Source organism: Stegostoma tigrinum, chromosome 4, assembly GCF_030684315.1.
Source record: "Stegostoma tigrinum isolate sSteTig4 chromosome 4, sSteTig4.hap1, whole genome shotgun sequence".
In the NCBI taxonomy this organism is placed as follows: Eukaryota; Metazoa; Chordata; class Chondrichthyes; order Orectolobiformes; family Stegostomatidae; genus Stegostoma; species Stegostoma tigrinum.
In genome coordinates, this window is record NC_081357.1 from 95,088,593 (window position 1) to 95,113,544 (window position 24,952).

General features: G+C 41.8%; 1 protein-coding gene across 1 annotated transcript in view; it reads left to right on the forward strand.

The window, feature by feature from the left end:
* The first annotated feature begins 8,499 nt into the window (after positions 1 to 8,499).
* The window catches only part of eif2ak2 (eukaryotic translation initiation factor 2-alpha kinase 2), a 62,262-nt gene continuing 45,809 nt past the window's right edge, over positions 8,500 to 24,952 (forward strand). The window contains exons 1-4 of the mRNA XM_059645752.1: positions 8,500 to 8,753; positions 16,168 to 16,298; positions 21,310 to 21,427; positions 23,704 to 23,843. Coding sequence (XP_059501735.1) covers positions 16,180 to 16,298; positions 21,310 to 21,427; positions 23,704 to 23,843 — 377 coding nt within the window. The 5' untranslated portion in view covers positions 8,500 to 8,753; positions 16,168 to 16,179. The remainder of the gene's footprint in view (positions 8,754 to 16,167; positions 16,299 to 21,309; positions 21,428 to 23,703; positions 23,844 to 24,952) is intronic.

The following is a 24,952-nucleotide window of genomic DNA, read 5'->3' on the forward strand; positions in this document are numbered from 1 at the left end:
TTTAAATTTAAATTGATTCAAATGTATCTGTTAATTTATTCTTGTGATCTGCAGGCAAAATCACCAGAATCTAAGGCTTAAATGAGAAAAGTCAAACTATCTTTCTTGTCTTCAACTCACAATGCCACAAGTCACATCAGGGAATCTATCATGTTAAAATATTGTTTGTGCAATATCAATAGCTGTTATTTATACAGTAAAACTGCCAATTTTCCCACTTATAAGTCCAATATTCCTGGACAAGTATCTGCTTATGACCTCTCCAGTCACTAACTGAAATACTTACAATGTAGTTAAATTCCCAATAATCCTTTTGCTCCCCTGAATGCAGCATTCTGTTTTTTCTAAAACACCCTCTCTCAATCTTTAGTTGAAAATTAACTTTTCACAGCAGCATGGAAAAACAAGTTAATGCCCCCATTAAAATTAATGCCACATAAACACATTAAGCATGCATACATTAATACCAAAGAGTAATGTCCAAGCTTTATCCCCTCATCTGCAGCATACTTTCGGGAGTCCACACATCATTTCCTCAACTGTAATGACCAAGTCAACATTGTTCTACAGTCACGGCAGGCATCATCTGCTCTTCACAAATTAACATTGGTACTTCCCCATGAACTCAGACTTTCTGAGGATGTAGTTACTGATATGAGACCAATAGTTACATTTCTGGTTCCAGCCAGGGCAAAACCTTGTTCAGAAACGAACTCTGCACTTGGTACATTTAGCTATCTCAGAAAGGTTAAAAATAAAATGTTTGGCTAGTTGTGGTGGAAAATTAACAGCCCTCTAAATAAGGATAAGATGATTTACCTGACCACTTGAAAACCCTGGTTTGACACCGACCAGAATTCACACTTGATCCAAAGTCAAACTATGCTAGACAAAACCCCTCTCCCAAACTACACAGTCTCCGACTCCACTCTCTTTTCTGGATAGTGCAAATCTGAATTTAATGTCCAACCTTTCAGTAATAGATCACTTTGTAATGGCACTTAATTTCCAATGTGAATGTATCCTATTTAATTAACGTTTTCTCTAATTATGGCCTCCTGCAGTTTTTAAACTCTCTGTTTGTCCTACTTGAAGCAGCAAAATGTAAACCAAACCTAACACATGCCAATCTACTCACTAAAATAATGTGAAATCAGATTTTTAATTATTAAGCTTCATGACCTGAGGCAACTTCTTCAGCTAGGACACAGGAAATAAACAAGGTGAACAGGTGTTGCGGTGAATGTCAAAGAATTCACAGTTCTGTGTCTGGAACATCAGCAATCTTTTCTTTTTGGCCAAATCAATGATAATTTGTCTACCAACGTCTTCTCATCTATTTCCAAGGTTGATATAAAGCGACAGCAGGGCTATTTCGAATTGACTGATAAATCTGTCAGCTCTTTGGACAGTCTTAACACTTGTCAATAACATGAGGCAACAAAAAAGCAGCTGCAAGCCACCTGGTTTCATTTTTAAGATTGTCGCTAAGTTCTCTGTGTAACTTAAATAATGTACAAGGTGAGTTTCTCTTTAAGGAACCAGCAGAAACACAATGGGACAAATTACCTTCTTCTAGACTGTAAAATGCTAAGATTCCCAAAAGTTTTAGGACCTTGGGTACCGATATATAATTGCCACAAACCTTTTTGATTTGTTGAATTATAGCTTTTGATACATGATTTCCTGAACAACTGACACTATATTTCTCTTTCCACTTTTTAACAACCCTCTGTATGTTCCTTTGCAACTGCATATGAGTTATTTGAAATCATGAAAAGATTACCTTAAAAGGAACTTCATGCCACATCAATCAGGCCTTCAGTTCTGTGTATATTGGCAACTTCGATTCGAGCAGAATTTGCTTTATGCACCAATACTTTGTGCTTCATTTTATACCGGTAAGCAGTTAGCAATGCAGACCACTTTTTAACATGCTGGCTACTGCCCAAATGTTGTAAAGGTAAATGGCTCATGTCCAGCTTTGTGAATGACAGCCCCACCCCCATAAGCTTTGCATATAAATCCTGCATGTGAGGGTTTGGGTATTTATCCAGCTGCAAGAGGTTGTCTACCATTTCTTTAAAATCCCCACACAGGTATACTAACCAGTCAGGCTTCACAATTGGCATGACCAGTGCATCCAACTGTGCCAACTGTACTGGAGTTTGATGATTCCTTCACTTTCCAGCCTCTGAATTTCGGCCTCTACTTTTACCTGTAAAGCAAATAGTACTGAGCACTGGTTTTCTGAAGAAGGGTCTAGGCCCGAAACGTCAGCTTTCCTGCTCTTCTAATGCTGCTAGGCCTGCTGTGTTCATCCTGCTCTACACGTTGTTATCCTAGCACTGGGCAGGCCTTGCAGAATCATAAAATTGCTCTTGGTCCCTATGTAAAGTGGCTTTGGCTCCTTTGATAGTCTCTAGACCTTCCTGAAAAATATCTGGGTTAATTAATTAGAACTTCACTCAGGCAGCTGTTTTCTCATCAAAATGTTGAGCCAATCAATGTGAGTTTTTCTCAACCAACTTATTCCCGTTAGGTTTGGGCCGAAGCCTTTTACTACAACCAAACCGGTTGCTTCTTACACAAGACTGAGACCAAAATTGCACCTTTAATCTATAAGGGTTCTCAGTCAAGCTAAGGTATTATGCAAACTTAAGTGCTGGAGTCTAGAGTGAATTTTGTTAAAGACTGGTTCTGCACTCTGATACAACTGCATCAGTACCAACCTCCATTAGAACTGGGTGACCATTTAGCCAGATGTTTATTTTGATTGGTTCTGATTTGGATGTTGCAAAGCAATTAACTGTTTCAACTCAGAAGTAGGTGGATACTGTTCTGGATGCTGGCGTACGAGTTCTCTAACTCAATTCAGGCCCAGTGGGACTCCCTAGCTGTCTCAAGTCTGCATGTGGGCAGCAACTACAATGGCTTGCCAGCCTAGATCCTGAAGAAAATGTTAACTGTTTGGCTGAGGCTTGGCTTTGTTTTGGGGTTTTGCAGTGGGCTGACTTAACATCCATCTATTCAGAGCATGTCCTGAGTGAGACTGTACAATTGCCTTGACTGGTGTCCTCCAGGTCAGTTGGGCTAGCAAGGGACTCACATACTTTTTAATTAGTCTGTTCCCCTTGCTACATTTTCTACTGACAAAGCCAGTTGTGGTAGCTGTTTGAAGTTCAGTTGGACTTCATCTAATAAGTGCTTTTTGCATGATACTGTCATTAATCCCACATACCAAACAGTCTCGCAGCATCCCATTAAGGGTTAAATCAAATTTGTGTGCCTTTGCCAGTCATCTGAATGTTGTCAAAAATCCCAATATTGAATCCCTTTAGTTCTCAAATTGCTGAGTAAAACTAATGGCATCTCAGAAATAGAGGAGGCTTGGGATTGTAATATTCCTTAACTAAATCCATCAATTCTTCAAAGGTTTCAGTATCTGGTGCCTCAGGAAACATTAGGTTCCTGATAGCCAAAAATGCTGTGGTACCACAAGCTGTCAGGAGAATTACTCAGTGCTTTTCATCTGCTCCAGTGTCATTTGCCTGGGAATAACAATATTCTCCCTATATACTGGGCCCAGTCTTTGACATCAGGATTGAATGAGTCAAGCTCAACAAATAATGGCATTGTGCCAGGAATGCTTACCCCAATTCAAAAGTAAGCTAATTTCTTCAGAAGCATATTTTTAGTCTCTTATTGTCACTGAAATAACTTCACAGAGGCCGGTATCCTGTCACCAATTCAACCCCTATTTATACATGGACAGTACCTGACACCAGTCTGGCTTTCTGAGAGTGAGCAGAACCTCTGAGACTCCTGCATATACCTGTCTGATTATCAGTCCCAATCATGGAACAAATATTCTATGAGATCCACCTGGTTGACCTCATTACAATCTTTGGAACTAGTGAAACCATAGAACAGCACTAGGAAGAGATAATGGGAACTGCAGATGCTGGAGAATTCCAAGATAATAAAATGTGAGGCTGGATGAACACAGCAGGCCAAGCAGCATCTCAGGAGCACAAAAGCTGACGTTTCGGGCCTAGACCCTTCATCAGAGAGGCTCTCTGATTGTTTCAATCAGAGGCTCTCTGATGAAGGGTCTAGGCCCGAAACGTCAGCTTTTGTGCTCCTGAGATGCTGCTTGGCCTGCTGTGTTCATCCAGCCTCACATTTTATTAACAGCACTAGGAACCTGGGTTTGATTCCGCCCTCGGGCAACCGTCTGTGGAGTTTGTGCATTCTCCCGTGTCTGTGTGGGTTTCCTCCCACAGTCCAAAGAAGTGTAGGGTAGGTGGATTGGCCATGCTAAATTGCCAATAGCGTCCAGGGATATTTAGGTTAGATGGTGAAATGCAGGGGTAGGGGAGTGAGTTGTGGTGGGATGCTCTTTGGAAGGGCGGTGTGGACTTGTTGGGCTGAATGGCCTGTTTCCACATTGTAGGATTCTATGGAGACCATACCAACTCTCTAAAGAGCATCGTACCTAGGACCCCCCCACCAAATGCCTGCACTTCCCATGGCCATCCCAGCTCACCTGCACACCTTTGGATTGTGCGAGGAAACCCACACAGACATGAGGAAAAAACTTGTAACCGCTACACAGTCGCCTGAGGCTGGATTGAGCTCAAGACTCTGGCATTGTGAGGTAGCAGTGCCAACCACCGAGCCACTGTGATTTTCCCCTGGAATACTGCAAGCTGTTTTTGGTTCCCTTTATCTAAGGAAAGCTATACTGATACTAGAAGCCATCAGAGAAGGTTCACTAGACTGATTCTGGGAATGAAAAAACTGTCTTACGAGTAGAGGTTGGATAGGTTCGGCCTGTATTTGTTAAAATATAGAAGAATGAGAGGTGACCTTTTTGAAACATACGTGATTCTTATGGGACTGGACAACATTGTACATGTGGAAAGGTTCATTTCCTCTTGTGGAAGACTCTAGTTCTAGAAGGCATAATCTCCAAGCAAGAGGTTAAACATTCAAGAAACAGGTATGGGGGAATTTATTCTGAGTGTAGTGAATATGTGGAATTCTTTATCTCAGATGGCTTTAGAAGCTAGGTTGTTTCCCGTAAGCAAAAAAAAACTAAAATCAATTCTTATAACTGAAAGCAAGCTGAATAGTCTTGAATGTTCACTCTGTATTTGTAAACATCTCACCAATGCAAACACATTGCCGTTATCAGCCCTGATCGTGTCTCATATACACACTCATTTTAGAAAAAGATTCCAGAGATATTGAGAAGTTGTTGATAATGGACAAACTAGCAATGTGAAGAAATTCCCACTCTTTTGAGATTGCAGAGACATCAAGGTAGGAGGTATTCAGTCTCCCGGCCCATCCACTCCCTCTCATATGACCGATTACATCCTTTTTTCTTCATTTAACTTTTGAATCAAATTCACTTTTTCTTCTTTCTGTGGGGGTGTATTTAGAGAGAGGTTGCAGGGAGCTGTTGAGTGGTGGATCCAGTCCATTCCTCGTGGCCATGGTAGTAATTGTTTCAGCAACTGTTCCAGCGTTGATGGGTTGGGGCCGGTTCTTTTCCTTTGGTGTTTTGGCAGCATCTGCAATTGCGGCAGAGTGAATGATCCTTTGATCCTGGGGAGTTCATTTGGATGGTGTGTCGGTCCTTGGAAGCTGAGAATGGACAGCAGTCTGTGAAAGTTGGGACAGTCTCCTGGCTATGGCGGCAGCTGGAGTATCAGTGATGATCAGGTACCTTTGGCAGAGATGGTGTTGGGTCAGCAGGGGGTTACTTCAGTGTGCTTCCTCCTTGGTGTTGCAGCCTCATGGACAGTTTTGACACCTGCAGAGTAAGGCACATCAGGTAGTCACTTGTGAATTCAAGAAGCCATTGTTGGAACAAAAACATGAAATTTGTCTTGACTTAGTATGTATTATTTCTTTTTTATAATTTATGTAATTAAAATGGTGCCAGATTAATTATGATGACTTAGGCATGTTTTGGCAGTATTTTTCATAAATACATGTAACAGTAAATTACTATGATAATAATATTATATTTGCTACTACCCAATACCCAATGATCTACACATGACCACACTGTTTTGATTTGATGTATTGTCACATGTACCTAAGTACAGTGAAAAGCTTTGTTTGTGAGCAGTACAGGCTGATCATAGTAAGCAAGGGCATACAGATTATAGGGTGAAAAAGAAACTTTGACAGAGGAAGGTATACAGGTTACACTGCAAAGGCTGTGTGATAAGCAAGTTCAACATAAAACAAGACCAGCATTGTTTTAAGTTAGAGAGTCCATTCATTAGTCTATGTCGACTGTCTCCCTTTGTTTCTCAAGGTGGCATTTCAAAGATCTTTGTCAGCTGGTGGGTATCAATTTGCAATGGGTCAGTGATGATGCTTCTTGTGTCGCTAATCCTTCACATCTAACTTACCCGTTGTCATAAAGTGGACCAACACCTTCATCAATACTCTTCCTGACAGGAGGTGTCAGCTGAAGAGAAAATTAGTGGCATGTAGTTGGGATTCCATCCTTTGGAAAGGGGCACACATGGAACCAAAGAGACCTTGAAATATGAGATAACAAGGTGTAGAGCTGGATGAACAGTTACTAGTGGTGTACCGCAAGGGTCAGTGTTGGGCCCACTGCTGTTTGTCATTTTTATAAATGACCTGGATGAGGGCGTAGAAGGATGGGTTAGTAAATTTGCAGACAACACTAAGATCGGTGGAGTTGTGGATAGCGACGAAGGATGCTGTAGGTTGCAGAGAGACATAGATAAGCTGCAGAGCTGGGCTGAGAGGTGGCAAATGGAGTTTAATGCAGACAAGTGTGAGGTGATGCACTTTGGTAGGAGTAACCGGAATGCAAAGTACTGGGCTAATGGTAAGATTCTTAGTAGTGTAGATGAGCAGAGAGATCTCGGTGTCCATGTACACAGATCCTTGAAAGTTGACAGGGTTGTTAAGAAGGCATACAGTGTTTTAGTTTTTATTAATAGAGGGATCGAGTTCCGGAACCAAGAGGTTATGCTGCAGCTGTACAAAACTCTGGTGCGGCCGCACATGGAGTATTGCATACAGTTCTGGTCACCGCATTATAAGAACGATGTGGAAGCTTTGGAAAGGGTGCAGAGGAGATTTACGAGGATGTTGCCTGGTATGGAGAGAAGGTCTTACGAGGAAAGGCTGAGGGACTTGAGGCTGTTTTCATTAGAGAGAAGAAGGTTGAGAGGTGACTTAATTGAGACATATAAAATAATCAGAGGGTTAGATAGGGTGGATAGGGAGAGCCTTTTTCCTAGGATGGTGACGGCGAGCACAAGGGGGCATAGCTTTAAATTGAGGGGTGAAAGATATAGGACAGATGTCAGAGGTAGTTTTTTCACTCAGAGAGTAGTAAGGGAATGGAACGCTTTTTCTGCAACGGTAGTAGATTCGCCAACTTTAAGAACATTTAAGTCATGATTGGACAAGCATATGGACGTACATGGAATAGTGTGGGTTGGATGGGCTTCAGATCGGTATGACAGGTTGGCACAACATCGAGGGCTGAAGGGCCTGTACTGTGCTGTAACGTTCTATGTTCTATGTTCTAACACAGCAGGCCAAGCATCATCAGAGGAGCAGGAAAGCTGACAGTTTGGGCCTTGACCCTTCTTCAGAAATGTGTGAGGGGAAGGGGATTCTGAAATAAATAGGGAGAGACAGGGAGGCAGATACAAGATGGATAAAGGAGAATATAGGTGGAGAGGAGACAGACAAGTCAAAGAGGCAGGGATGGAGCCAGTAAAAATGAGTGTAGGTGGGGAGTTAGGAAGGGGATAGGTCAGTCCAGGGAGAACGGACAGGTGAAGGGGGCGGGGTTAGATTAGTGGGTAGGAGATGGGGATGGGGTTTGAGGTGGCAGGACGGACAGGTTAGGGTTGCGGTCGGTGGAGGGGAGATTCTGAAGCTTGTGAAGTCAACATTAATACCATTGGGCTGCAGGGTTCCCAAGCAGAATATGAGTTGCTTTTCCTGCAACTTCGTGTAGCATGATTATGGCACTGCAGGAGGCCCAGGATGGACATGTCGTCTGAGGAATGGGAGGGGGAGTTGAAATACTTTGCGACTGGGAGGTGCAGTTGTTTATTGCGAACCGAGCAGAGGTGTTCTGCAAAGCGGTCCCCAAGCCTCCGCTTGGTTTCCCCAATGTAGAGGATGCCACAACGACCTTGAAATAAAAACTGCATGGCCTCCAATAAAGGAGGGTGTGCACTTCATGGGATAGCAGATCAAGTTCCTTGCCAGTGAACACTATCCAGGAAGCAGCTTTTCCCCACAGAAAAGAAGTGGTGGAGGTGATGATTTTTGACACCCTGACTGGTAGTCCGCTGGGAAAAGCCACTCCCTATAAGTTTGGCATTGTGTCTGACACTTCCTTCAAACAAGTTCAGCCAGATGAATTCCAATGCCTCTTCCCCAAAAACTCATACTGTATTAAAACACGCTCCTTTCATTAAACACCCACTCTAAATCTACACCCTCCCTTGCATCCATCCCCCTTCATTCCGCTCCGTGTTTGCAATGTGAGCCACGCAGTGGTTCCAGCTCTGATCCTTAAAGGCCTCTCTCAGTAACGCTGCAGGAAAGCGAAAGTAAAAGGAGCGGAGGCCGAGAAACGAAACTCTCTTTCCGACTGAAGGAAGAGACAATTTGCGTTCACGGTCTCCACTGCGAGAGTCAAGAGATTGCTGCTGTGAGCGCTGACGGTGAGTTTTCCTGGGGCTCTGAACGCATTACAGAATAATGTTATATTACACACACCGGCCGAAGCTTTACGGGGCACGCACCGTGGGTTCGGCAGGGGTTGCAGTATGACTCAGCTTTCAAAAATCTTCTTACCGATTAGTTACTTGATGGTGAATATTGTTTTACTGTCACCTCCGTTACAGTGGACTCTGAGTCGCAGGTTAGGGATTTAAGTCTTTCCTTCAGAGACTGAGTACAGAATTAAGGCTGACACCATCACTGTTAGTCTCTCAGATGAGACATTAACCCGAGGCTGGACCGCTCTCCTAGTTGGAACAACTGGGAGATGTGTATCTTTTCACAACCCGTTACCGGTCCCTTGGCCTTCTGCAGCTTTGTAAATGTTATCGCTGTTACATAGGAACAGGGCCAGACCATCCCATGAGCGTATGCATGGTTTACTTCATATCCCTGCTTTTCCCCATCTTCCTTACATTTTCCTCAAAAATCTGTCAATTTCTGTCTCGTTTAAATCACTTTGTATCATTTCGATTGCCTGTTGCTGAAGATAATTTGAAATTTCTAAGGCCCTGTTGAAGAGTATCCTCATCCCTCTGCCGCAAGTCTAGCTCAGAGAGCCCCCTGTGCAGACAGAAGCAGAGTTAAAGTTTCAAATCCAGTGACCCTTTGTCAGAAGGATCATAATCTGAAGGGTCATTGGACTCAACTATTTGCTCTGCTTTCCTCTCTCTCTATACAGATACTGACAGATCTGCTGAGTTTCTCCAGCACTTGCTGCTCGTTTCAAATTTCCAGCATCTGCAGTACTTTTATTAAGCTGTTTTATGTTGTTTGTATTATTGCTTTTTTATTGCAGTCTTAAATAGAGAATTGAAGGAAAAGAAATTGATCTAATATATCTGTAGAAATAACCTATATATTTTCTACACTAAACATGTTCTTATCAAAATGATCCTGGCGTTTCAATGTGTTAACTGGAACATTTGATTGTAATGAAGGGAAATCCTTTATTAGTTTGTGAGTGTCTGAATTCTGCACATTCAGCAATGTTTCAATTATTGGTGGGGAGCATTAATTGACATCACATGAAAAGGGTGTGCTGATTGGCTGGCCAGATTATGAGCCCAATGAATCATCTTAAATTGGTTTTTAGCGTAATTGTTGTCACACTCAGGATTGTTTGTAACTGCTATCTAATCTTCTAAACCAGCCACATTCCTGTTCCATATAATACTACCTAGCTCCCTGACTCATTTCCTTGGGTGTAGAGGGACTAGTAAGGGGGAACAAAAATCTTGAGATCTCTTCAAATCTGATATTTTCTTTTATCTGAAATTTGATATGTCACAATGAGACCACAAGAAATTGGAACGGGGTAGATGATTCAATCTGTTGAGTCTGTTGTGCCATTCAATGGGATTATGAGTAATGTCCCCTTGGGTAATTTTCCTCATGTCTGCTTTCCTGTCTTTTCCCTCTAATCCTTGATTCCGCTACTGATGAAGAAACTATCTCAGCCTCAAATTTTCATAAGGACTCCGTCCACACAACTCTGTGTGGCAAGGAGTTCCAAAGATTCTCAACCCTCTGAGAGTTTGAGGGTGAAATATTGGCCAGGATATTGCACTGCATTTCATGACGTTCTTTACATTGTGTGTATAGGATCTTTTATGTCCACTCAAGCAGGTAGACACTTGAAGGTCTGATTGAAAACATAAGAACTGTGATAGCACACCTTGGATGTGACAGCCTCGAAGATACACTCACCTCTCAGTATGTGGATTGAACTCTCGGCCTTTGGAATAAATTTAACTCTGGGTTTAAAATCCATGTTTAGCCTTTGCTTTGCCCTAGAGCCAAGTCAGGCCAGGAAAATACTTTGCAGGATGCCTAGCTTGTAGCGTGAATGAATTTTAAAGAATATTGCACGAGAACTGATTTATCTTTCCAAATCAAGGCATTAGTAAATACATTTCCCTGTATTTTACACAAACAAATACTCCTACCAGGACTCCTAACAGCTGTAATGAGTTTTATAAGAAGTGTTTGGAAAAGTGGTGCATCCAGTTTACAATTGCCTGTTGCCATCTATGTAAGGGAGATGATTTAGATTTGGATGAAAATTTGCAGTGGGCAATATTGGATCTGCTGCCTGTTGTACATGACTCCTAGTTTCATTTCCTGTGGAAGTCACAAGGAAGTCTGATATTAATACTTCACTTCTTTGTAATGACAATTCTTGGTTGGTGAGAAAGAGACAGTCTGTCAAAACCTTTTGTCTCGCAGTCATCAGAACAGACACAAGAATTCCAAAGTTTAATGGTGGGGAGCACTAAATGACATCACATATGAAAGAAATACTGATTGGCAGATTGTGAGCCCAATGGAGCATCTTAAATTGGTTTTTGCATAATTGTTGTCACACTCAGGATTGTTCAGTAACAGATATCAAAACAGGGATTTATATGTATCATTGGAACATTACATTCTGTGTTTTACAAACATTTTGTGAGTTGAGCATGTCCAGTACTCTGCCTACTGCAAGGGAATGTGATGTTTAATACAACTCAACAGTCATTGGGATATGGGGCCCAGATATGTTAGCATTACACCGGCACTGAAATTCACATAACTGCATTACTCATTTGTGTGTCATGAAGAAAGCAGCACAAGCATCTGTATGGAAAACCATGTTCCTGTCTTGATTGCAATCCTATTAATGGAAAATATCAGTTATAGTATTACTTCATAATAGTAGCATATAATAACTGTTTTTACCTGTTACTCAGATTTTTGAACTAGCTTACCGTTCCAGAATATTTTAAGATAGTCAAGATATTTCAGATCTCAAACTGATGGCCTTAGCCCCATTTGAAAGATTTGTAATAGACAGCAGGTAATAATGTGATTACAATAACCACTAAATTGCATTATAGCTTTAATGTACCCCATTTTGACACCCTACTTTTGTATGGTGAGCAAATAGTTCAGGCCTTTTTAACAAGGCTTCCAGTAAGGCAGAAAATATCCATATGCCGGGATCTGTTTTCTACAGGCATAATAGACAGGTCCAGACATTGTGCCTTTCTAAAAAGAAAAGTATGAGGAAGCAATGGTTCTTTGCTGCACTCCCCATTGCAATGCCAATAATCAGAATCAACTTGCTAACCAACCGGCATTCTTTCCCCATGCAATGCAAATTGTTGCTCCCTTTGATTTTGGGAATTCTTGTGTTTGTCCTGCGAGATGAAAAGCTTTGACAGCTAATGAGTGTTGAAATGTGGAAGTTTGGCAAGCTGATGCAGCATAATCACATTCAGATGTGTTTAGTCTTCAGCTTTAATAGATCCGTTATATTGAGTGATTGAAAGGATTAGATCACTGTTGGTGCTAAAGAACAAATTCTAAGGGATTCAATATGAACCAAAGGCCTATTAAGTATCTGAATGCTTTGCCAATAATGACAGGTAACAGAGGGTAATTTTGGGATTCAGACTCTAAACTAAACTTCAAAGAAAGAAAATTCTTGGGATAACCTTGAGGTTGTAGCCTTGCTCACTGAGCCAGTGTGTTTGATTGCAGATGTTTCATCATCCTGCTAGGTAACATTGTCAGTGCTTCCAGTGAAGCGTTGGTGTTCTGCCTTGCTTGGTATGTATATGCCTGTGTTTGCTGGGGTGGTTGGCATCACTTCCAGTTCTGTTTTTCAGTGGTTTGTATATCGGGTGCAATTCAATGTGTTTCTTGATGGAGTTCAGGTTGGAATGCCAGGCCTCCAGGAATTCCCTGGCATGTCTCTGTTCCTGTTTCTCTATTAAATGCTCCTGTTATGCTTCGCGCAGACACCAGAATTGAAGAGGATGAGATAATGAAATTGTTCAACATAACAGCACTATTTACATCCATAACCATCGACCTAGCTGAAGAGACAATTGCCACACTGCTGGACAAATTAGAAAGGCGGGCACCCCACGACACCAACAGGGACAAAACCCTGAACCTGCTGGATCTGTGTCTCACAACCCACTTCGCCTTCAACGACCGTATATTCAAACAAATCAACAGAGCACCAATGGCATCCCCCACATCAGGACTGATTGCAGAAGTAGTAATGCACAGCTTAGAACAGACAGCACTCCCCACTATCCAACTCAAACACTGGGTCTAATATGCAGATAACACTTTCATGATTATCAAACGCTCCAGACTAGAAGAAACCCACTGACACATAAACAACATCCTCACTGGAATAAAGTTCACGAAAGGAGAGGAGAACAATAACTGACTACCCTTCTTAGACATAATGGTGGAAAATAAGAACAACGGGGAACTCCAGACCACCCATACAGACCAGATACTCAATTACACCAGCAACTACCCCAACACCCATAAACAGAGCTACATCAGGACATTATTCAAATGGGCCACAACACACTGCACCAATCCGGAATTGCGCAAAGCAGAACAGGAACATTTTTAAAAGGAATGGACATCCAAAAAGCACAATCTGCCGTTACTGCAGCAACAGACCACAACAAGAAGACACAACACGGCCAGACACACTAGTCACCCTACTGTACATCAGGGACATATCAGAGATGACCACAAGACTGCTCAGACCCCTAGATATCAGGGTAGTCCAAAAACCAATAACCACCCTGCGACAGCTACTAACAAACGTAAAGGATCCCATACCCACAACCAATAAAACTAACGTAACATGCAAAATACCATGCAAGGTCTGTGAGAAACATTACATAGGCCAAACCAGAAGAAAATTGACAATAAGGATATAAGAACATCAGCTAGCCACCAAGAGACACGACCAATTCTCACTGGTCTCAAAACACACAGACAAAGAAAGAAATGAATTTGACTGGGACAACACATCCATAATAGCACCAGCCAAACGCCGGGGAATTCCTGGAGTTATGGCATTCCAGTGGAATTCCAACAACAAACATATTGAACAGGACCCGATATACAAACCACTGAGGAACAAAACCAGAAGTGATACCAAACACCCCAGCAAACCGAGGCATATAAATAACAAGTGGGACAAAACATCAGCGCTTCACTGGAGGTGCACTGACGATGTTACCTAGAGGGGTGATGAAATATCTGCAATTAAATACACTGGCTGGGTGAGCAAGTCTACAACCTCATCCACAATCTGGGCTACAAATCATCTCAAAAGGGGATAACCTTAATGGCTGTTGTCTGTCCATCCATCGGTCAAGAAAGCAATTGACTTAGATTCTTAATTTTTTTATTGCCATGTCAAGATGTTGAATGTTTTCAAGAATGAGGTATAGTTCTCGGGGCTAAAAGGATCAAAGGGAATGGAGCGACAGTGGTAATAGGTACGGAGTTTGATAATCAGCCATGATCGTATTGTATGGAGGAGCAGGCTTGAAGGGTCAAATAGCCTACTCCTACTTCCTATATTACTATGTTTAGACTGAAAGAAGACATTGAAATGATAGCAAAAGGAAAAGGTCATTTAGTCCTTGAGCCTTCAGTTAGATCATGATCAATCACCTTGGTTATCTAACCTTAATACCACTGCCTGAGTAAAATCTATCAGTCTCATTTATAAAATAGTTGAGTCCAGCTTGAGAGCTTTGCTGTTTGGAGATAAAGAACCTTTTGTTTTAGAAATTAAAAGTTTTAACTGTAGAAAATGGGGTACATAGAATTAAAAGAAGCTCAAAGTCTATTGCCCTCTAAAGGTTTGGCTCTGTTATCTTAAAAGGGTAACAGCTAGCAATGTAAAATCATAAAAATGGAGCAACTTGAACAATGCATGATCCTTCTGTGAATTAGAGCTAAATTAGCCTAAAAACATTCAGTAAACACAAAAGTTTATAAATTAATTGCTTCCATCAGATTGAAAAAGAGTTCTTATGTAAGAGCTACCTAACCATGAGGTCTGTTCAAGATCATCCCAGTGCATACCACGTTGTCATGGAAATGGGAGGAACTTAGGGTTGTTCTCTGGTTTTCGTGTATCTCAGTGTTTGCTGCGAGACTTAGTTGCAGCTTGCACCAGGTATATGCAGTTTGCAGCTCATTGAAGGGAGGTCATAGAACATAGAACGATACAGCGCAGAACAGGCCCTTCGGCCCTCGATGTTGCGCCGACCTGTGAACTAATCTCAGCCCCTCCCCCTACACTATCCCATCATCATCCATATGCCTATCCAAGGACTGTTTAAATGCCCCTAATGTGGTTGAGTTAATTACATTGGCAACCAGGGCATTCCACGCCCTTACCACTCTTTGAGTAAAGAACCTGCCTCTGACATCTGTCTTAAATCTATCACCCCTCAATTTGTAGCTATGCCCCCTCATACAAGCTGACGTCATCATCCTCAGAAAAAGACTCTCACTGTCCATCCTATCTAATCCTCTGATCATCTTGTATGTCTCTATTAAATCCCCTCTTAGCCGCCTCCTCTCCAATGAGAACAGACCCAAGTCCCTCAGCCTTTCTTCATAAGGCCTTCGGTCCAGACTAGGCAACATCCTGGTAAATCTCCTCTGCACCTTTTCCAATGCTTCCACATCCTTCCTGTAATGGGGCGACCAGAACTGCACACAATATTCCAAGTGAGGCTGCACTAGCGTTTTGTACAGTTGCAGCATGACATCACGGCTCTGGAACTCAATCCCTCCACCAATAAAACCTAACACACCGTAAGCTTTCTTAACAGCACTATCAACCTGGGTGGCAACTTTCAGGGATATCATCAAAGTCAACAACAGTTAGGTTTGCAGTTTCAACTGTGAAAACGATAACTTCATCATTCACCATGTGGAATGTGGGTGATGCTGTTTGAATTTTGTGAAGGAAGAGAAGCTGGATGATTGTGTTTTGAAGCTACTGGAAGAATTGACAGAATTCCTCACTGACTCTTGTGGCAAAATAAAACAATCAGCAGAAATAGCTGAGGTAATGAGAAAGCCACCATAGCAAGGGACTGAGGCATCCATGTTAAGGAAGTGGTAAATAAAAGTCTTACCTCTAAGAATAGTTGGAACACTAGGAAAAATTAAAGTCAAGTTCCAGAGGATTGTAGCATACTTTTGGGTGGTGCTGATAGATGTAAGTTTGACACCATAAATTTTAAGAGAGCTCTTGGGACAAATAAGAAATAAAACGATGTGTACAAATATGTATCATTGTAAAGCATATTGCTCAGTTAATAGCTATTGTTTTGTTTAAATAAATTTTAAACATTAAATTTTGCTGTTATTTAATAAAGTAAAGTCTTGTGGTTCAGTTCTGTTTGTTAAAGCAAGATGTTTGGATTTCATTTAGTTGTTAATTGTCCATGATCAGATCATAACAAACTATTGTTGATATTTCATCATATCATATGTTTTGATTGAAATTTTTGATTTTTACAGTCTCTGGAAGTAATGGCAACATCAAACATTGGTTTATACAAAGCTGAGGAGCAACTCCAGCTATATGCAGCTGAAGTTGGAAAGCTTTTGCAATGGGAATACAAACAGGATGGGCCCCCTCACGACATTGTGTAAGTGGTTTAGGAATTCATTTCTTTCACCTTGTGTTCCAAAACTGCATCACTCCACACCAAGAAACGCTGGTTTCTAGGTGGCCTCGCTCCTCCCTATTTTTGTAACCTCCTCCAGTTACAATCTGCCAGGTAAAACTGCTCTTCCGATTTTGATCCCATGTTGGTTCCCAATTTTTATCACTGTACCATTAACATGACTTCACCTGCTGAAGCCTAATATTTGGAATTCTCTCTGTGACCCACTCACTCTCTTTAACCCTCACTTGACCTTTTAGGACGCCCCTCTTTGAACAAGCTTTCGTTCACTTATCTAATACTTCACGTAACTTGATATCAAATCTTGTGTCATGGCATTTTTGCGAAGCATCTCCAACTGTTTTATTGTATTGAAGGTACCATTTCAGTGCAAGTTATTGTTGAGCACTTCTTGCAACTTCTGTTGGAAATTCAGTATTAATCATGAACTTGCAACTCACCAAGGACATTATTCATTCTGTTGTTGGAATTTGGATGACCTGCATGTGATGTGACCATTTTTTGTGTGGCAGCAGCAAACCTTGCTTGTTAACAGTGTTGTGCGCAGTGATATGACGATACTGCTGAAGCAATCCAGAAAATATCATTTCAAATCCACAACCTTGAGCAGTTTGAGAATGTGAGTTCAGTTTTAAGAAAACTGTTACCAGTAAAGATGCTCACAAAGCTGTTAACTGTGTAAGAATCCGACTCACTTGCTGCTCTCCATCAGGGATAGAAATGTGTTTCCCTTGTCTGATTTGGTTAATAGGCAAGTCTCGTCCCAAACTGATATGACTGACTCTTGACTTTTTTAATAAATGACCTACTTTGTTGTATCAAGATTGCAAAGAATCCTGATGATACCATGAGTGCAGTGGTTCTAGAAAAAACACAAACTCCTTCCCAAGGGCAACTAGGAGAGGGCAATAAATGCTGGCTTTGCTGGAAATGCCAGAATTCAAGGAATGAACACATTTTAAAGGTGTTTTTTGAATTAAGCTAGCTTCCATTGCCACTCCATACTTTCAGTTGGCTGTTTGAGTGTCACACAGAAATAACAAAGTCTCCTGTGGTCCACATTGGAGACTGCTCATCATGTTCTGGCCTCTTCAGTTGGCACAGTCTCAAACAGGGAGAAATTTAAATTCCACCAAGGCAACTGGTTCAATTTCATTTCAATTAAATCAATTTGGAATTGAAAGCTACTGTCAAGTAATGGTGAGCACATCGACCATTATCAATTGTTGTAGAAGCTCATCTGGTTCACTAATGTCCTTTAGGAAGGAAGTCAACTGTTACTGTTTTGTCTGGTCTACATATGCTCCAGACCAAAAGTGATGTAGCTGACTCTTAACATTTCTCTGAAATAGCCCGGCAAGCTCAACTCAGTTCAGTGGTGATATGTGATGAATAACAAATGCTGACCTTGTCAGTGATACTCTGAACCCATGAAGAGATACATAAAGGAATAACTAGACAAAAATAGATCAGGATTTGAGTGCAGAGGTAGTAAAATCATGCTTTAATTTGAAAGAGCTGGGTTACACCACAGCTGTGTATGATTTGGTCTCTTTGTCTCAAGCAAGATATTATACTATGAAGGTTCACCAGGCTTGCTCCAGGGTGGTGGGACTGTCCTATGAAGAGGAACTGGCAAACTGGAGTCTGAAATCTCCAGAGTTTTGAAGAATTGAAGGTGTTCTCATCGAAGTCTGTAAAATATGTCAAAGGATAGACAGAGGAGATGCAAGTAAGATGTCTCCCTGAGGTAGGGAGTCTAGAATTAGGGGCACCAGCTAGGAGTGAGGGGGATGCCTCTTGGGTCTTAGACTCAGACAGTTGTGAACATTTGGAATTCTGTACCCAGCGGGCAATGGAGGCTCAGTCCCTGACAAAGTTTAAGGTGGAATCATAGAGTCATACACCAGAACAATTTTCGTCCTTCAAGTCCATGATGTGGTATTATTCTTAATTCTTTATATTTCTTTCATTCAAATGTTGATTACTTCCCTGGAACACTTGCCTTCTTATCAGGAGTAACGTCTCTGTTCCTTCTTACATTTGGCATTGACAGTCTGTTTGAAGACACAGCTTTCCTGTGATTAACTCCTTAAATTATCCCACGAGGTAATTACTTGTCCTTGTGGCATAAGGCAGCCAGATATCAGGCAGCTGTTAGAACATTTTCATGTCACTTTGACTCCTTCTATTCCCAGACATGGCTAATTGCTTTCAATTCCTGGACATAGTTATCCTTGTCCCTTAATTACTGCTTCTTCCTGAATGTTAACAGTTTATCTTTGTTGATCCCTTCAATCCAAGAACAGTTATTGAAGTTCTGAAGTCTATAGTATTACACCTATAGAACATTTCAGCACAGTACAGGCCCTTCGGCCCTCGATGTTGTGCCAACCTGTCATACCGATCTCAAGCCCATCTAACCTACACTATTCCATGTACGTCCATATGCTTGTCCAATGACGACTTAAATGTACCTAAAGTTGGCGAATCTACTACCGTTGCAGGTGAAGCGTTCCATTCCCTTACTACTCTCTGAGTAAAGAAACTACCTCTGACATCTGTCCTATATCTTTCACCCCTCAATTTAAAGCTATGCCCCCTCATGCCTGCCATCGCCATCCTAGGAAAAAGGCTCTCCCTATCCACCCTATCTAACCCTCCGATTATTTTATATGTTTCAATTAAGTCACCTCTCAACCTTCTTCTCTCTAATGAAAACAGCCTCAAGTCCCTCAGCCTTTCCTCGTAAGACCTTCCCTCCATACCAGGCAACATCCTAGTAAATCTCCTCTGCACCCTTTCCAAAGCTTCCACTTCCTTCTTATAATGTGGTGACCAGAACTGTACACAATACTCAAAGTGCAGCCCCACCAGAGTTTTGTACAGCTTCACCATAACCTCTTGGTTCCGGAACTCGATCCCTCTATTGATAAAAGCTAAAACACTGTATGCCTTCTTAACAGCTCTTGTCAACTTGGGTGGCAACTTTCAAGGATCTGTGTACATGGACACCGAGATCTCTCTGCTCATCTACACCACTAAGAATCTGACCATTAGCCCTATACTTTGCCTTCTGGTTACTCCTACCAAAGTGCATTACCTCACACTATTCCTGTTAGAATTTTACAGGTCTGTACAAGATTCCCCTCATTATTTCTAAACGCCAGTGAATATAGCCCCAACAGATTCAGTTGCTGTTCCAGTCCTGCTATTCCAGTAATCAATACAACAAACTGTTGTTGCTCTCCCTCTTAAACATCCTTCCTTAGATAAGGAGCCCAAAAATATATACAGTACTCCAGGTGAGGTGCTGCATAATTGCAACAAGACATCTATAAATTCATAAAACATAGTATCAGAAATAGGCCATGCAACCCATGCTGCTCCATCATCCAAAGAGGTAATAGCTGGTGTGATAATCCAGAACTCCACTTTCTAGCCTCTTCTACGTAACCTTTGATTCTTTAACTGACTAAAAATCTGTCTATCCTAGTCTTCAATATACTCAATAATCCAACTTTAACAGCCTCTCAGTGGTAAAGAATGCCAAAGATTCACTACCCTTCAAGGGAAGAAATTCCCTCTCATCTCTGTCTTAAATGTGTGATTGCTTATTTTGAAGTTATGCCTTTTAGCCCTAGACTCTGCCACATGTGGAAACGACCTTTCTGCATCTACCCGTCAAGTCTCACAAGAATCTTGTATGTTTTAATAGAGTACCTCTTATTCTTCTATATTCCAACAAGTATAGACCCAATCTACTCAAACTATCCTCATATGAAAATCCCTCCAAACCCAGTGTCAACCGAGTAAACCTTCCCTGGGCTGCCTCCAATGACAGGAAATCTTTATTAGCAAAGGGTCCCAAAACTGTTCACAGTATTCTTGTTGTGTACTAGTGCCTTCTACAGTTTTAGCAAAACCTTCCTACTTTTATATTTCATTCCTTTTGCAATAATAGTCACCATATCTTTTGCCTTCCCTATTACCTGTTGAACATTGATGCTAGCTTTTTTGTGATTCAAGGATGAGGATTCCCAAATTGCCCTATTCTGTAGCTTTCTGCAGTCTTTCTCCATTTAAATAATATTCAACTTCTTCATTCTACCTACAAAGTGCGTAAATTCAAGTTTTCCCACATTATATTCCATCTGCCAAGTTTTTTCCCCACTGGCTTAACTTGTCTATAATCTCTCTGCAGATTATGCCATCTTCACCACTTGCTTTCCCACCTATTTTTGTATCATCCACAAATTTGGCCATAGTATGTTCAATTTCCTCATTCAAGTCATTTGATATATATTGTAAACAATTGTCATCCCAACACTGATCCCTGTTGCACTCCACTATAGTTTTAGGTTGACAGCCTGAAAATTCCTCTCTTATCCCAACTGTCTGTCTATTAGTTGGCCAATTCTCTATCCATGCTGATATCCTACCTCCAACACCATGGGTTCTTACCTTATTAAGTAGCCTAACGTGCGGTATCTTGTCAAAAGCCTTCTAAAAATCCATATTGATTACATTCTTCCCTTTTATCTATCCTGCTTGTTACCACCTCAAAGATTCCCTGCTCTTGTACTTACATCCTCTCCATATGAGGGCACCGTACTATTTGCCTTCTTTGCTGCCTGCTACATCTGCATGCTTCCTCTCAGTGACTGCACCTGAACAGGCATATGCCAGTGCTGGTGTTCCACACAAGCTTCCTCCACCCTTTTCAGTTCATCTATCGACAGCTTTCCCTTTCGGTCTCCTTCACAAGTTCCCCTCAAATGCATCTCTACTATTCTCCTTCATTCCTTTGTTCCACATTCTCACCACGCCTGGACAAAGAAATTTACAGATCTCTTTGGATACCGAGGTTCCTCAAGTAATCTTCACAGCTATCTTACTTATCAGTAAAGGTACAGGCAGAATAAAAGAACTGTGCTTTGCTGCTCTAATTCCAATGTTCCTTTCAATATAGGTTCATATTCAGTGCAGTAATTGGTGAAGAAACATTCCCAGAAGCTAAGGGGAAAACCAAAAAGGAAGCCAAGGACAATGCTGCCAAACTTGCTGTAAAGAAACTGAACATTGACTTGGTGAGTAGTGTGTGTTGTATTTTGTTTTAAAAAAATCAATTATGTTTTTTTTATGCATTTAAAAGGTTTGTTCAATTAGAGAGCACTGTTATTCAATTCCGGACGAGTTACTACTTTGTGTCTCCAGGAAGTCTATGCACAAGGTGAGCAGGTTTGTTTCAAATTGTTCTATCTGATTATTCTCGGGCTGTGTTTTGATCCCCACTCTATCCCCCATTCGTTTTCATGCCAGTGGTGTCTTCCTCTCCTTGCCTAGCCCAACTCAACATTCTTGCCACTCTCCATCTCAATCAACCTCCCCTAAATTGCACATTCACTTTCCTCACAGATACTTACTCCCAGCTAGTAGAGAATGAACACCCATCTTGTCCTGCCATCCATTCTTGCAAACTCTTGCACTTCCTTCACTCCTGCTGATCTGGTAGATATTGGTCAATAGCTACCTGTAAAGCTCAAGTACATGCAGTTAGATCCAGACACTCTTAACTGCAGTGGACTTTGAGCAGATGTTCTGGGAGGACTGAGATCCTCTGCTCCAAAGGCACAATTGTAACTCTCCGCTTCTTGGGATCATGCCTGGCACATTGTGAGATGGTTGTGGTCGTAGGAAGTCAGTCATCTTTGGTCCAGGACATCTTTGCAGGAGTTCCTCATGTTAGTGCCCTAGCTCCAACCATCTTCAGCTGCTTCATCAATGACCTTGATTACTGGTAAGGAATCCCCAACTATCAACATGTTTGGCATTATTATTGAACTGAACTCGTCGTTCAAATACTTTGATAACAATTGCAGGTCGGAGGCCAAGAATCCTGCAGCGAGTAACTCACCTCCTGACTCTCCAAAGCCTGTCCACCATCTACAAGGCACAAGTCAGGAGTGTGATGGAATACTCCCCACTGGCCTGGATAAGTGCAGCCCCAACAACATTCAAGAAGCTTGGCACCATCCAGAACAAAGCCACCCACTCAATTGGCATCACATCCACAAGCATCCACTCCCTCCACCACCGATGCTCAGTAGCAGCTGTGTGTATTATCTACAAGATGCACTGCAGAAATTCACTGAAGATCCTCAGCAGCATCTTCCAAGCCCACAACCACTTCCGTCTAGAAGGATAAGAGCAGCAGATACGTAGGAACACCACCACCTGCAAATTCTCCTCCAAGCCACTCACCATTCTGACATGGAAATATACTGCCATTCCTTCACTGTTGCCGGGTCAAAATTGTGGAATTCCCACCCGAAGGGCATGGAAGGTCTATCTGCAAAGCATGGATTGCAGCAGTTCAAGAAGGCAGCTCACTGCCACTTTCTCAAAGGCAACTAGAAACTGGCAATAAATACAAGTGTAGCAAGTGACTCCTATGAATAAATAAAAGAAAATTCACTCTCTAACCTGACCTCAAAAGTTCTGATTTGGCTAACACTTCCTATCAAAATCTGACCTCTTTATCTTTAATAGAGTCCATAAAACCCCTACAGTGTGAAAGCAGGCCATTTGGCCCATCGAAGTCACTCTGACCCTCCGAAGAGTATCCCATTCAGACCCAGTCCCAGCCCTCCTACCCCTAACCATGCAACTCCACATTTACCCTTGGCTCATTCACCTAACCTACATATCTCTGGACACTGTGGGCCAATTAGAATGACCAATGCACCAAACCTGCACATTTTTGCACTGTAGGAGAAAATTCACTTGCAGAAAGACGAAACCCATGCAGGCACAAAGAGAATGTGCAAACTCCACCAGTTGCCAGATGGTGGAATCAAACCTAGGACCCTAGCACGGTGAGGCAACAGTATTAACTACTGAGCCACTGTGTCCAAATATGTGGAAACAGCTTTTTTTTTTATGCAATGCTCAGAAGTTAGTTTAGAAACCATGGGGAATTGGGGTCTTTATTAAAAATAGGTGACTGATTTGCCCTTACTTGTCTGGCCACAAGGATGATCACAAGGAATGAAATCAGCTTCAATGGATCATTGAATATATCTGATACTTGATGCGCACAGATGATAATCTTTTCAGAGACAGTAGGAACTGTAGATGCTGGACAATCTGAGATAACAAGGTGTAGAGCTGGATGAACACAGTAGGCCAAGCAGCATCAGAGGAGGATTTCTGAAGAAGGGTCTAGGCCCGAAATGCTCCTCTGATGTAGGTTGGCCAGCTCTACGCCTTGTTATCTCTGATAATCTTTGCAAGCAGCTTCAGTGTGGGTTAGTGTATGCATGTTAAAATAAAGCCAGTACCTTCTCATTTGTCTTTGATGCAGCCTGTTCACAGTGGTCCTCGGATATCTCCAACCAGCACGGGAAACTATATCAGCAAGCTCAATGAGTACGGGCAGAGGAAAGGCATCCATCTCGATTACAGGTTTACATCACTTGCCACAGGCATGGACCACGCTCAAAAGTTAGTTTTTTCAAAAAATAAATCAGGTTTCTATTCTTTCTCAGAGTGGACAGATGTAATGATAATTCCACTGGTCCAGTAATCCAGAAACTCAGGTTAATGTTCTATGGATATGGGATCAAATCCCACCACTGCACATGGTGAAATTTTAATTCAGTAAGATCTCTAATAAAAGGCTATCCTAATGGTGAGCATGTAACCACTGTTGATTTTCATAAAAACTTGCCTGGTTTATTAAAGTCCTTTAGGGCTTTTAGGGACTCCAGACTAACAATAATATGTCTGATTTTAACTGCTTTCTGAAATAGTACAATAAGTTGTATCAAATGAATGAGTGAAATACATAGAACATTACAGCACAGTACAGGCCCTTCGGCCCTCGACGTTGTGCCGACCTGTCATACCGATCTGAAGCCCATCTAACCTACACTATTCCATGTACATTTATATGCTTGTCCAATGATGACTTAAATGTACTTAAAGTTGGCGAATCTACTACCGTTGCAGGCAAAGCGTTCCATTCCCTTACTACTCTGAGTAAAGAAAATACCTCTGACATCTGTCCTATATCTTTCACCCCTCAATTTAAAGCTATGCCCCCTTGTGCTCGCCGTCACCATCCTAGGAAAAAGGATCTCCCTATCCATCCTATCTAACCCTCTGATTATTTTAAATGTTTCCATTAAGTCACCTCTCAACCTTCTTCTCTCTAATGAAAACAGCCTCAAGTCTCTCAGCATTTCCTCGTAAGACCTTCTCTCCATACCAGGCAACATCCTCGTAAATCTCCTCTGCACCCTTTCCAAAGCTTCCACATCGTTCTTATAATGCGGTGACCAGAACTGTACGCAATACTCCAAGTGCGGCTGCACCAGAGTTTTGTACAGCTGTAGCATAACCTCTTGGTTCCGGAACTTGATCCCTCTATTAATAAGAGCTAAAACACTGTATGCCTTCGTAACAGCCCTGTCAACCTGGGTGGCAACTTTCAAGGATCTGTGTACATGGACACCGAGATCTCTCTGCTCATCTACACGACTAAGAATCTTACCATTAGCCCAGTACTATATTAAAAGAATGAAACTGGACCATCTGACACTGAGCTATCT